General features: G+C 40.8%; 1 protein-coding gene across 15 annotated transcripts in view; it reads left to right on the plus strand.

The window, feature by feature from the left end:
- lamc3 (laminin, gamma 3) overlaps positions 1 to 13,954 on the plus strand; it is a 219,942-nt gene that overhangs the window by 76,654 nt on the left and 129,334 nt on the right. For all 15 annotated transcript variants that reach the window (XM_034709416.1, XM_034709411.1, XM_034709410.1 and 12 more), the window contains one exon: positions 5,019 to 5,323. In XM_034709416.1, coding sequence (XP_034565307.1) covers positions 5,019 to 5,323 — 305 coding nt within the window. The remainder of the gene's footprint in view (positions 1 to 5,018; positions 5,324 to 13,954) is intronic.

Below are 13,954 nucleotides of genomic sequence, written 5' to 3' on the forward strand. Positions count from 1 at the left end.
TGCCTTTTCAGAGGCAGGACTCATGTTGCAATCAAAAGGCTAGAATTTGTTGTTTTGGTTTTTTGGTTTTTCCTGCAGATCAGCCTAATACATTTCTGTATTTGGTACTTTAATTGTACAAATATCTTCACACATCAAAAACAAAAGACAGGTGCATCAGATCAGAACTGTGCCTTTGGACAAACATCTTCTTAACGAGTCCTAGAATTATGCTAAGAATATTTAAATGTTGTGTCTGTTGCATATAAATCTGTTGTGTTCTGAACTTCAATATATGATATTTTAATATTGTTAGTCAGAGTACATAGAATTACTGCAGATAGAAAAAGTTAAAATAAATGACAGATTTGTGTGTGCGCAGACACATTCCATGCCACCCCTGCAAAAGTAAGTGCCCCAGTTGGACCACCCAGGTCAAAAAAATCTGGACACGCCCCCGCCTGCAGTGACCAAAAATAAGAGTGGGACAATGGTTGCATTGAATCAGAACACTTACAATAATAGTGATCTGAACCATTGTTATAGTCAAGATTTTGATTTACATCCCCCTTTACTAAGGTCTGAATCACATCAACTCTATCCTGTGTGTATATAAGAGGGTTTTATTGAACTTCCAGAAATCAGTCTGTGGAGACAGTCCTGTTCAAAACTGGAAATTTTCTTGACAGGTCAGATCCCCGCCTTCCTCGTCTGGAGGTTGGGAGTGGGCGCTACCCATCAAAAAGCTCTGCTTCAAAGGAACAAGAGACAGGGACAAAATGATGACAGCGGGTGAAAATGTCAGCACTTTGACCGTGGAGGAACGGTTCCATCACGTGCTCTGAAAACAAGAAGTGCCCCCATCAAATGAAGGGTATTGATTTCCAATAAAAAGGAGATGTCTGGCTGTGTTTTGAGACTTTGTTGTTCTCAGCCTGGTTCCTTTTTCTCAGTGAAGGTGCCAATGCTGCTACAGAGGCATGTTGTCTAGAGGGTTTGTTATTCTTCAAACAATCCCAACACCCACTCGTCTGTGTTGGTCACACCGAGTTGACCTTTGCTCCTATTCGCACATCTCTCAAACATGTGTTTCTCAGTATCTGATGCCTCTGGATTGTTCCAGCATTCTAACAAGCTGGGGTTGTTATGTTTTCATTACACACAATTTCACATGACTGAATTCCCCCTAAATGTTGCATGTGTGGCATTACTTAAGTCTGTGTATGCAAGCTCTGTGATCCATCTGGGTTACTGGTGGGGGGCATCTTCAACATTACTGTTTTCTTATCCTCTCCAAACCAAACAATCTCGCTCGGAAGGGAATACAGGCAAATGCCGGGATGATAAACACAGCGGTAGGATGTAGGGACACACATTGCAGCCAGGTCACAGAGCGGGTCTGTGGACGAGTAGAAAGAAATGTGGGGGGAGTCCGGCTGCTTCAAGGGGAGTAAACAAAACATAATGAGGAAGAAGGGGGGAGAAAAAGAAAATGCCGGGCGGTTTGCTGGTAAGGAATTGGGGTCAGGTTTTTCCCACAAAGACTGGAGAAACACACACACATGCACACCAGCAGCACACATTGATGTCTGCAGCTGGTTCTCATTCAGCGCCGTCAAAGAAAAGCAACATCCTGTCTAGGATGTAAAACAATGATAAAAGTCTGCCACAGTTGGAATGATGCTTTCGCAGCAAGATTATTGGTGTGCTTGGGAAGATATTTTTCTATCCTGCTTCACTTTTCAACTTTACTATGCAGCACAGCTAAAAGATAAATATACTTCTATGTGTGTTTGCTGATCCCAAGAATCCAAGCTTGTAGTAAAAACATTGTAAATATTGAGTCTACAGTACTTGTAGTTAGTTTAGACTCAGCCTGAGACTGTCCAGACGAGAGCAGCTGTGTTAGGTTTATAAGGATGACTTATGGACCTCCAGTCTTTACAGCTAGAAAGCAATTCATTTACAGTGTTACTCAAAAGTCACATACACCATAGTTGTGGGCGGAGCCGGGCAGATGTGAAGTTACAAAGGTTTTTCATTGGCCCTGTCAAATGTTTAATTTTCATTTAACTGAAAATTAAAACGTGGGACCTACAAAGCTCAGTCCAAAGGGACTTGCCTTGTGAACCACAGGGTAACCGGTTCAAGTCCCAGTATGTTTGGCAGTTGGACTGGTGGCTAGAGAGGTGCTGATTTGTTCGTCTGGGCACTGCCCGGGTGGTGCCACCAGTCCCCTAACTACTTGGGGGGCCAGGTTGATGGCAGGATCCTCACTCTGGCATCTCTCCATTAGTGCATGTATTTAGCATGTGTGTGCATTAGTGTGTATATCAAACTATGTGTGTGTGTAGCATGATCCTCAAAAAATAATGTAATCTAAAGGGGATGAATAAAGTACAAGTTTACTTTCATTTGGAATCACATGTTAAAAAGCCCAATATTTTGCATTTCAGAACAGGTTTTAAGTCCATGTAACAATGTAAAGCAATTCTTACCAGTGACTTGATTTGGGAATCAAATGAATGCAGTGAAACCTAATACCTTCCACAATGTGGATTCATCCACAGGTCTCACAATCCAAAGTAGTGCTCTGCTGACTTTTGTGATGTGGTTGCCCACTATTTTAATTCAGTTTGACACAGAGTGCTTATTGTTTTTGACTTGACAACTGAATTGTCTGGGAGTTTCTCAATGTGAGATGAGCAATTGAAAGGTGCAGTGCTGTTGTTTTATTTCCGTCACGGAAAGCAGGAGAAACAACTCTGTTGAGAGGGACAAATTCAAACCCCCTCCTCCCAAAAAATGACACGTTGATTTTAAGCCGTAATCACAGCCTAGTTAACCCATTAATTCAGGCAGCTTTATTTATTTTTATCATTGTTATGAAGTGCTCAACTGACAACTTTTACACCATAATTCCATTTTATCCACAGAGACTTTGGAGTAGTTCAAATCCTCATTTTTAGAGTGTCTGCTCTGTGCAGAATGACCAGCTTTGGTTAGATTTTCTGATGTCTAGTATTTCTGACTCACCCCTCTGATGCCGCACCATGCGTTTTTATTGTGTTTATAAAATGTCATTACTAAAAGAAAATGTGGTTTGCTGAACAGAGACATCCTGCTGCTTCAAACTGAGCCGTCCAGACTGTTAAATATATTCAATTGAATGAATTCAATTTCTTTTAGAAATATTCTATATGTTATCCTTTTGGATTAACATCCAGTAGCTTAAATAAGCCCTGTGTTGTGCTCATATAAACTTAAATGAACAAGTATGCACCAGTGAAAGAGTATGAATCACAACTCATTAAACATGATGCACAAAAACATATAAATGCTTGTAATTAGTCTGCATTTCATCACGGGGGATATCCCACAAATGTTTCATCTTCTGCCTCGTTTCATGTTTTTGCCTCAGTCCCAGCAGGGCTGAGCTCACCTCACGCAGGGAGTAAATGAAAGCTAAATGATCGTAGTTCTCCTGAAGGGACGATACCATTAGAGACTGCTGCAGAGACGAGAGACGGAGATGCCTCGTTCAGACTTGGCAGAGTTAAGCAACAGATGCCATTATGGCTGTAGCAGTGGATGGCATCCCTCTATGAGCACGCTGAGCGGCTGAGACTTAGTATCTAATGATGTAGAAAAAAATCCCCATGAGTGCAATGAAGAAGCCTGTTAGGAGAGTTTCAGCGTGTTGCTTCACACTCGTGTCTCAATACGACTTCAGTTTGTGTCTGTCCAGTTAATCCCCTGTAAAGCTTGATGTGAATTCCTAGCCAGGAAGTATATCTCTGCAAGATCCACTAATATGGCTACAAGATTATTGTTTGAAGTGACCACAGAGGGGTAAACAGGGAAAGAAAATGACACCACTCAATCAAAAAGAAGCTCCTCTGCTTGCTGTGAGATTAGGGAATATGTCAACGTTCCTACAAAAGCAAATATGGATAACAGCATGGCTGCAAATCAACGACTTCCCCTCTTAGTTCTGTGCACATGAAGCATGGTGTGGAAGTATCACACTTTAAATCAAGCCACCTGAGTATACAATGTGCAAAGAAAAAGACACAAATGCATTTTTTTTCTAACCTTTCCTCTCATTTAATTAAACATGTACCTGGGAGACTTATCCCTCTGCTTATTATGCACCTGCAGAAATGACTTCACACACATTTCTTGGGTTACAATGCAACACCAATTACAGCGAAACTTAGTCGGATCTGCAAAATCCCTTAACACCTAATGGAATCCAGGTATATCTCCTCTTTTTCTTTGGATCTTCCACATCTAGAGATTTTGCTCTCAAACCCCTTTTTGCTTTTGCACAGATTGAAGCTGAATGGCTGCTTTAGGGGGAATTCAAACTTATGCAAAGTCTTACCTCTCTTATTCACCCATCGACGTGCCCCTGAATAGCTGATGTACCACTAAAGCCTCTCCTTGGTTATATCAGTCAATCAATGTGTTTAATTCAATGCCATTCTCAGCCCCCCCATGACACTCATTAGTATTTGCCCAATCACGTTTCTATCGATCACATCTTTTCTGTCACACCTCAATTGTTGCATCAGCCAGAATTTGAACCAGTGATTCAATAATACAGGTACTTTTCCCCTGCTGTGTCCTGCACTCATTGGCCTATTCTGCCCTACAGTTAATAAAAAAGAAAAAGTCTTTTTGTCTCTTTCCCTTTGACCTATGTTTCTCTTGTGGGGCCTATTATGATCCGGATAATGAGAAAGTAATCCGAGGTATTCTTCTTCTCCGGCAGGAATGACATTCATTTACCCGGCATGGAGGCACGGGAAATTAAGCCTATCCCCTGTTGTTTTCCTACTTTCTATAATGCAATTACGTCTGCGTTTTTTTCCCTTAGCTCCTGGGCCTTAAACTATCATACCCACAGTATTTGTCTCTTACATAAGCAGCCCTGATCTAACTGTGCAACTCTAATAGATCCAGTTCTATCACTAATAAACTATCACTATTCCTATGATTCCACTGAGAACTAATCACATCCGTTTTTTCCACAGGGAAGGCTTTTGACATCAGCTACATACGATTGAAATTCTACACAAGCCGGCCGGAGAGCTTCGCCATCTACAAGCGCACACAGGAGGACGGGCCCTGGTTGCCTTACCAGTATTACAGCGCCTCCTGCACCAAGACCTATCAGAAAGATGCCACTGGTTTCATGCGCCTAGGGGACGATGAGAGGACAGGTTTATGCACAGATGACTTCAGCGATATCTCTCCGCTCACTGGAGGAAGCGTGGCGTTTTCCACATTGGAGGGACGGCCCAGTGCGTACAACTTTGACCAAAGCTTGGGGTTGCAGGTGAGGCTGCAGTTTGGTCTTTGTTTTCAGTGTTATGGCAGTGTTGTTTTCTTTCACATATTGTGGTCAACATGTCTTTGAATTCGAGGTAACTTTGCAGAATGATCAAAGGTCATTACAGAGCTTTTGCACACATGATCTAGTGCAACTGAATTTGAGTGCAAATCCAAATGTTCAAAAGTTTCCCCCAAAAATGAATACTCAGATAAAGTGCATACTCAAAAACCTTCTTAAGCACAGCACTCATTTACATATACTGTCTTATTTCCCACTACTGGGGATAATGAATAGCGAGCAGGTGGTTATGTGAATAACAATCCCCACAAGGCGAGCAGAACCCTGACACTCCTGCTCATTTGTTATAACTCACATTGCACTGAACCTTTCCCTTAAAGGTAACAAGATGAGTGGGACTTCTGCAGGAATATCTGTGCTGACATTTCTGTCCTCCTTCAGCTCTCCTTTTTCTTAGAGCTTTGCAGTTGACACACCTTTAGGGGCTGTGTCCACTAAAGGGCTTTTTTTTTGTGTTGGTAGCGCCCATGACTTCAATTTCAGAGCACTTCTCAATAGTGTTTATTCTTGCTAGGTTAAGAAAGTTGTCTCGTGGGACTTACGGTTTCCTTTTCATAGGTGTTTTTTTTTTTATTGATAAAGAAGCAAGGTAAGTCAAGAAAGTGAAAGTCAACATTAAAAATGCAGCAGAATAATACAAAGCATGAACAGCCTTGGAAATAATGGGAAAGTTTTGCTTTTTCGATAAAAAAAAAATTGATGCCAATCTACGTATAATAACTGTTAGATTTTGTTGACCTTTCCAATATTTTTCTTCTTCAGTATTCATGAATAAGTTCATGACCTTTACTTCAGTTTTTGACAATTACATTGACTCAGGCGATGAAATTCTTTGTCAGGTTCCCTCCAATAATCTTCCCCAAAACATGTTTTAAAAAAAGGAAGTTAAAAGAAAACCTGAAGAAAAATGATATCTCAGCTTGACAACTTCCCTCAATTTACTTTCTTTTTTAAAATCTCTCGGATAGGAGTTTCATTCTTAATCAGCACACAACCTGATGGAGCATTTATTATCCGACTTTGCTCCTGGCCAAAACCTCAAGCATGATCTGTATTACCAAAACCTCTTTCACACAAGTAAACATACCCCGGCAACACACATATACATGCATGGCTCCAAGCCTTTTCGGAGCAGCTGAAGGGGATCTAATGTTATGTTTAGCTCTGATTAACATTGATGAAGCTGTAAAAGGGCTGTACTGAATTAATGGCGGCCTCTTGAGGGAGCAGCTAGGAGGGGCGGGCACAGTAAAACGTGGCAGAAAATGAGTAAATAAGGCTCTAATTTCAGCCACTCCTTTTCTCTGGCAGTGCTGTGAGCACACTTGAGTATATCTATCCATGTGCTTTCCATTCCTAGCAGAGGGAATGACTTTTTGAGACTTTTAAAAGAATATCCCTGTTTCATATGTTAGCATAGATCATCAGCTTAATCTGCCATGAGGGTAAATTGTTTGCAACAGTCTCCAAAAATCTCAGCACTACTTCTTGTACCATGTAATGTATCATAATCTACAGTCAAGGTACCCTTATCAGAGCTTTTTAAAGCAGAGGCCCTACAGGGTCATTTGCTGAATGAGTAATATCATGAAGTAGTATTAACTCAATTAATAAGCAGATGACTCACACGTGTACGTCTGAGTAGCAATGGAGAGGATATACATGTATCCATTTAAACTCTAACAAGAAGCAATGCTTGGAGAAGGAAAATGTGTATCTAAATTGATGAATATGGCTGGCTAGCAGGTTCTCGATTAGATGTCGAATTTTAAAGTTATTTGAGGATAGATGCTTACACAACTTTTGGGGGTTTAACCTTTCGATCAAACTGCATTCAGACTGACTGAAAATTGAATTTTGACACTGCATGATGCAAAAATTTGACATTTTCATGTTGCAGCACAAATTGCTCAAGTTAACTCTACATTAGTCATAAATGGTTCAAATTATGCTTTGTCATGGCTGAACAAAGACAAGAGTGACTCAAGAGAACTGCCAGAAAGACCTGGTGTTTGTGGTGAGGTTTGAACTACTTTGACGCTGAGCTCAGTGGTGGAGTAGGTAGCTAAAAACCATACCTGAGTAAAAGTACAGATAACACACCAAAAATGGCTTTGGTTGAAGGGAAAGTTGGCTGTTCTATCTTAACTTGAGTAACAATCTTGTCTGGTTTTTGTATAATACGTATCAAAAGTATTTCTCAGGTATTAATAGTACTAGGGGTCAGAAAATGCTGAATTATGAGCTTATTTTTTCCACCTGTTTTAGGCATTTGAAGGCCCCAGGAAAACACTAATACAAGGCCCTTCATTTGTTTAAGCCATCATTGCTGGTGAATATTTTCAGGCAGAGGGGAAATAGTGAGGAGGTTCACAGCCTTCTTCTTCCTTCCATCCTTTTTCCTCTTCTTCTGTAAGGTGTTTACAGCACTTGGCATCCTTAATGTTGTATTACTGCTAACCTCAGATTTTAACCATTATCCAAAGCCCTGTTTTCACTTCAAAATAATCCAAAATCATTGGATACAATTATTTTGGAATCTAATAGTAATGGGTGACAAATACAAAAAATCACAGTGAAGGGCCGTCATGATATCAGGGCAAGAAATACTCATTATATTATGTTCAATCTGCCTCACCAGCCCTTTGGTAGAAAATTTGAATCAAACTAAAACCGTTCATCCATCTTTTTCTGTGTGTCATTATGTGTCACATGTTGTCCACAAACGCCACATATTTTTTAAGTAATCCCCAAAACTCCATGAAACTCTTTGTATGTGCAGGCCCAGTATCTTGCATTCATCTCTTATGTCCTCCAATATGATTTGCTCTGCAGTAGAAGCCACACTCTACAGTAAAGGCTAGCTAGCTGGTATGGAGTCCTCTCATTCTGTTGCTGCTCTTTGTCTGTCTTCCTTCTGTTTTATAGCAGATTAAATAAACACCACTGCCCTATATAAATCAATTAGTTACACTGTGCTTATTTTTAGCCCAATATCAATATTGTATTATTTGAATTGTCAACACCAGTATATTGAGACAGCCCTGTTAGTACCATTACTCTGTTATAATATAATACTGGCTGAGCTGAACACACTAGCTTATGCTATGGCAGAGTTGCTGCATCAGTGATTTTGGTCCAAAACACTCCAATGGTTGAATGTAGAATAAACATAAATAATGAAAGGCAAAAACTTGACATTTTCTATCTGTCTGTAAATCCTCAAGGCCTCAGCTTTAATCTGAAATATGTTCACTATTTCAACACTTATTGTTTGGTGGTGCCAGAGGTAACGTTATTTGAAAGAATGATGTCTTAAACTTTCTTTATCACAGCATAGTGAGCATATATAATGTGAGACTCTTCTGTCATAGTCTGGGGGTTTTAATCTAAGTCCTGTGTCTGATTTGCTTAAAGCAGCAAAGGCACCTTGGTTGAGGTTGGGGAAAGATCATGGTTCAAGATAAATATTACATTTAAAGAGGTTGTGTTTTTTGCTCGAAGTCACTTTGGGGTTTTTCAATATTTAACCAAGAACATGATTTTTGCTTAACCTTACCCCCTAAAAAGAACCATAGAATTAAACATTAATCATGCTTTCATCGCCACAAGCAGATATCGTATTCAAGGGTTCCATCATTGAAGGAAAAGGAAAGGAAATACAATACAAATTACATATTTGATAAGTTCCTTATAACATTTTCTCTTCTAGGTTTATAAAAACTTGAACTCAGTGGCTTCATCTTTCTCTCAAATTGGATTGTTGTTGCAAGAACGAAGCATAAGTGTAGAAGTAACTTGGAGCAGTATGAGTTTACTGTCTGCTCATCAAATGACCTGCTATGCTGCCATGTTGCCATCGTTAAAAGCAAAGACAACAGCAGTAATACAGGTAAACAATGCTGATGACCGGAGCAGGAGCAACACTGAATAAGCCTTACTCAGAATGCATGTATTTTATTTCTTAGGGGAAGTCCACAACCAACTTTATAACACAACTCAAGAGATGTGGACAACTTACCTTCCTGGTACCGGCCTGTGTTTCCTTCCACTGTCCCTCACACGGTGTGCATAATGCTATTTTTACTCCCTGTCCCCACAAAAAAAAAAAAACTTCAACAAAAATCCTCCCATGCACTGGACCAACATCCTCAACGATAGTCTTTCAGGATCTTTATCATCATTTACACAGTCATTGCTCCTGTTACTGTGAACAAAATGTTAATGCTACCATGTTCCCCTGCCTGACCTTTCTGTTAAAATTTCATGTCTAAAAAGGGTATCGCTATGCTAGACACACTTCTGTAAAGGAAGCTGTCCTCCTCCACATCATTAAATAAGAAGAGTGAGGTTTTTTTTTCAGAGGATATGTGGAGGATATACAGCATCAGTGTAACCGTGCCCAACCATAACCCCCTCCTGGAGAAAGAATCCAGCTTCCAAAACCTAATAAAGTCACACAACGAGGGGATTTTTCTGGGGGATGTGCGTTGCTCATCCTGTGTGTATTTGCTAGTGTATAGCTGTTGTGAATCAATTTAGAGATGATTTAGCTATAGCGCACCAGAAAGTCAATATTTCTCTCAGCACGCGCTTGATGTTTTGAAATTTAGCTGTGAAACATGTCATGTTTCAAGATCTATGAAAGCAGCGTTCCCTGTCAAACTGATGAAAAAAACTAAGCAGTAAAATGCTTCTTTGTTAGCCAGTGCTGGTGTTTTTAAGTGCTTTCTTATTCATTCACTGCCTTAAACAAATTATACACATGTGAATAAAAGCTGTTACATAGAGAAGTTGAAATAGACTTGTGACATGATAAATATCACCTGCTTGTCGCAGAAATACAAAGTAATATCTACTGATTCTCGTAGTCTGTGACTGATGTGAAATCTGCACTCTTACACCTCCCTAAGCTGGGCCGTCTGAAAAGCAAAGCAGCACCATGCAACTGACAGGCCTTCAGGGCTACATATGGTATCTCTTCCTGCACACATACCTTAGCCCCACCCCCCACTGTCCTCGCACCATCACACATACACTCACATGCTTTTATGCCGGATGCTGCCCCCTCATAAAACCGCCCCTCTCATCATCACCCATGGCACTTATGAACGTGTGACATCTCTTCACCCTCCTACAGAGTAGAAACAGGAGAGTGATTTTCTCAACAGTGAATCTATTTTAAACTGGGGGAAAGATGGAGGACAAACAGCGGTGATGAAGTCACACCAGCTCTGAAACATATGCTCAGCTGCACAGAGCAGCATGACAAAGACATTACCCTGTCATATCTGTCATATCAGGTCCTCTTGAGTCTAGAATACGTTAAAATGTCTATGAAATGCACGAGCGTTTCTTTTCCTCAGGGCTGGGTGCATTACGTTCCATGCTACTGTCAGTACAGTGACATACAGCAACATGAAAGAGCAATCTGGACAAAGGACTGTATTTACAGACAGAGCTGAGAGTCCACAGACTCTTCTCTGTGTGCTGTCAGTGAGTGGTAAACTACATGGAACTCAACTAGTGCTTTAACCCAGTTTTGCAGTAGCTTCCTGGTAGTTTAGCAGCATTCATTCGCATGAGGATACAAGTGGTTAAATGATAAATGGACTGCACTTAAAGAACGCCTTTCTAGTCTTCTGACCACTCAAGATGCTTTTACACTGCCTGTTACATTCACCCTTTCACACACACATTTCTACACTAATACAGAGCCATACAAAGCCACAGTCTCATCCTTAATCATGTACTTTCACACAAGCAACAAAAAAAGGATGCTTCGACGTGTAGGCAGGATAAACTGGGGATCAAACCAACAACCTAACATCTGAAAGGTTAAATCCTTTCTGCCTCCAAGTCACACCCAGCGCTATTTTACATTCTACATTAATTTTTGCCACTTTAGTGTAGTTTAATCCTGAAACCCACGGAGCACCACAGGTGGCAGGTAAAGAAAAAAGGAGCCGTGTGGCCATCTGTGCCTACAGTTTGCAAATCCATGTGTACAGAGGCTGTGAGTGCAGATTCCTATAACCTGTGGGAACGGATTTGTAGACCTTGCACTCGGAGAATAAATTAAATCTGTGTTTAGGGTTTGCGAATCCGCATGCACGGATTACAAATCTGTACCCTCGGGTGCACGGGTTATAAACTGTACGTAAGCAACCGCAAGCATGCTGGGATTCATAGACACACAAACCAGGCTGCTGCCACTTTTTAACAGCTTTTCTCCCTCATCAGATCATAGTGCTGCATTTAAAGAAAACAGTCGTATACTATGAAGTAGAAGAACCTTGTGAAGAGACTTCTCAATTTAAGACAAGTGACCGCTCAAGGTGAATCAGTCATAGGCCTGTGTGGGCGTTTGCAGGAGCCATATTGGAAATGCTGAACACAACCCAACTTTGTCCAAGCTGGTGTGAGGTAGAGGCGGGCTTTGAGTCTCCTCGCCAACAGCTACAGTGTTCCCGTCTGTCAATCAAGTATGTTATGTCCTTAAATTCGGCAAAACTCGTAAATTCAATATCTTCTGAGAGTCGTATAATAAAATAATTCACCCCCATTACAGTGTGTGCCGATAGAAAAAATTAGCTATTCAGACTAGGGATGCACCGATCCGATCCTGGTATCGGATATCGGCTAGATCGGACTCAAAAAGCTAGATCGGATATCGGTGACAAAGGGCCGATATATAGTGCCGATCCATATGGCAGATCCATCCATCTTCTTCCGCTTATCCGGGTCCGGGTCGCGGGGGCAGCAGTCTCAGCAGGGAAGCCCAGACACTCCTCTCCCCGGCAGATCTATTCTTCTCAGTTCTATGAGTTCTTCTTCTTCTGCACACAAAGAAGTTTACGTCAGCTGTAGCATACTGCAAAGAAGGAAGAAACCTTCTATTAATGGATTTAATGTGTGAAAAAATGGACAGGTTATTGGATTTAACTGTTCCAGATCCTTCAAATTAAGGGACTCCAGCCTCTTGTTTAGCACTTGGAACCCAGGTACAGTTCACCATCAAGTCAGAAAAGCCTGAAGTTGCCAAAACATGATTCTATCCTCACATTAAGGAATAGAGATTGTTAAATCAATACCAGGATCGGATCAACTAGTATCGGTATCGGCAGATACCAAAGCCCAGGTATCGATATCGGTATCAGGACCTAAAAATAGGATTGATGCATCCCTAATTCAGACCAATGCTTTTTTTTTAACCAGGCTACATGTTTATTAATGCTGCAAAGATCGACTTTTTTGAATTGTTGTGTACGTGGTTTCCAGTGTTTCTGCAGCCAGCCTCAAGCGGATGCTTGATGAGCTGCAGTTAGTAACACTTCCGCATAGGCTTCACATTTTGAGACCGGAGGTTGCTGCTTGGTCTGCACCTAAAAACTATCAAAGTGACTGTAGCCGAAGCTCAACTACTGTACCAGTAGCCAGCAGGATTGCAGACGTCACACATCATAAACATATGGTAACAGAAGGAGCTACACAGCTGCACATGAAGTGCACATTGTGGACTTTGCTGAACGTAATGGGAATCATCACACAGGGAAACAGTTTGCTTTGAGAGACCCCCAAAGTTTACTGATTTCTGATTTTGTGGTGGTTTTAGCTACTTTATCGAAGTGGCCTTAGGTAACTAAACTAGATCTTACCGTTAGGTAGCTTTGCTGTGGTTCAGCTTTCTTCAGTGTGAAGTAATTGGTAGTTTGGAAAGCCATATACTTTTTTCTGCTCCTTTGTTAATGGCAGAAAACCACCAACCAATGTATCTACTCCTGCTTAAGGTTCCTGCCTGGTGAAAGGAAGCCTTTCTTCCCACTGTTGCCGAGTGCAAACTTATTGGTTGATTAATATTGGGTCTGGAAATGATAACACAAAGAACACAGTGTAGACCTTCTCTTTGGGTGGTAAATCAATAAAAATGTATTATGTATTGATTGAAAGCAGCTCCCTGACACTCTATCTTTCTCCCTGGGAAAACAAAGAATCAGAAATTTTCAGGAGCCCAAAGACATTTTCTTTTCATCTGACTTCTTGCATTCTCTCCCTTTCTGTTCAGTGTATTGTACTCAACCTCTTTTCCCGATATTTCAAAATATATTTTGTATGAGTGCAGTTTTTAAGTGCTTGCAAGAGAAGGTAGCTGCTGTTTGCTTTTCTAGTTCACAGATTATTTAACCGCCTTTTTTATTTATTATTCCATCATACTACCCTTGCTCTATTTCTTCCTCTCTATTTGTTATATAATCCTACCAGCCAGGGACAACATCTAACAATAGTCTAAAGTCAGAATTGAGTCTGGTCTCAATTTTGTTTAAAGGACAATATATTTTCAGTTGGAAATGGAGGCTTAAAGCATGAAGAGCAAGGAAAAACTACTTCTCTCCATGAAGGGATAAAGTGGGATTAAGGAGTTATGGGACTAAGGATTATTCGAAGGAGGCAGGGGTGGAAACAGGTAGTCTGAGAATGAACAACAGTGTGAAAAGAAGAATAGGCAATGTGGTCATGATGGCGGAAACTTGCCTTAATCTTTAATGACCAATGTTC

This window comes from Notolabrus celidotus, chromosome 19 (assembly GCF_009762535.1).
Source record: "Notolabrus celidotus isolate fNotCel1 chromosome 19, fNotCel1.pri, whole genome shotgun sequence".
NCBI lineage: Eukaryota > Metazoa > Chordata > Actinopteri > Labriformes > Labridae > Notolabrus > Notolabrus celidotus.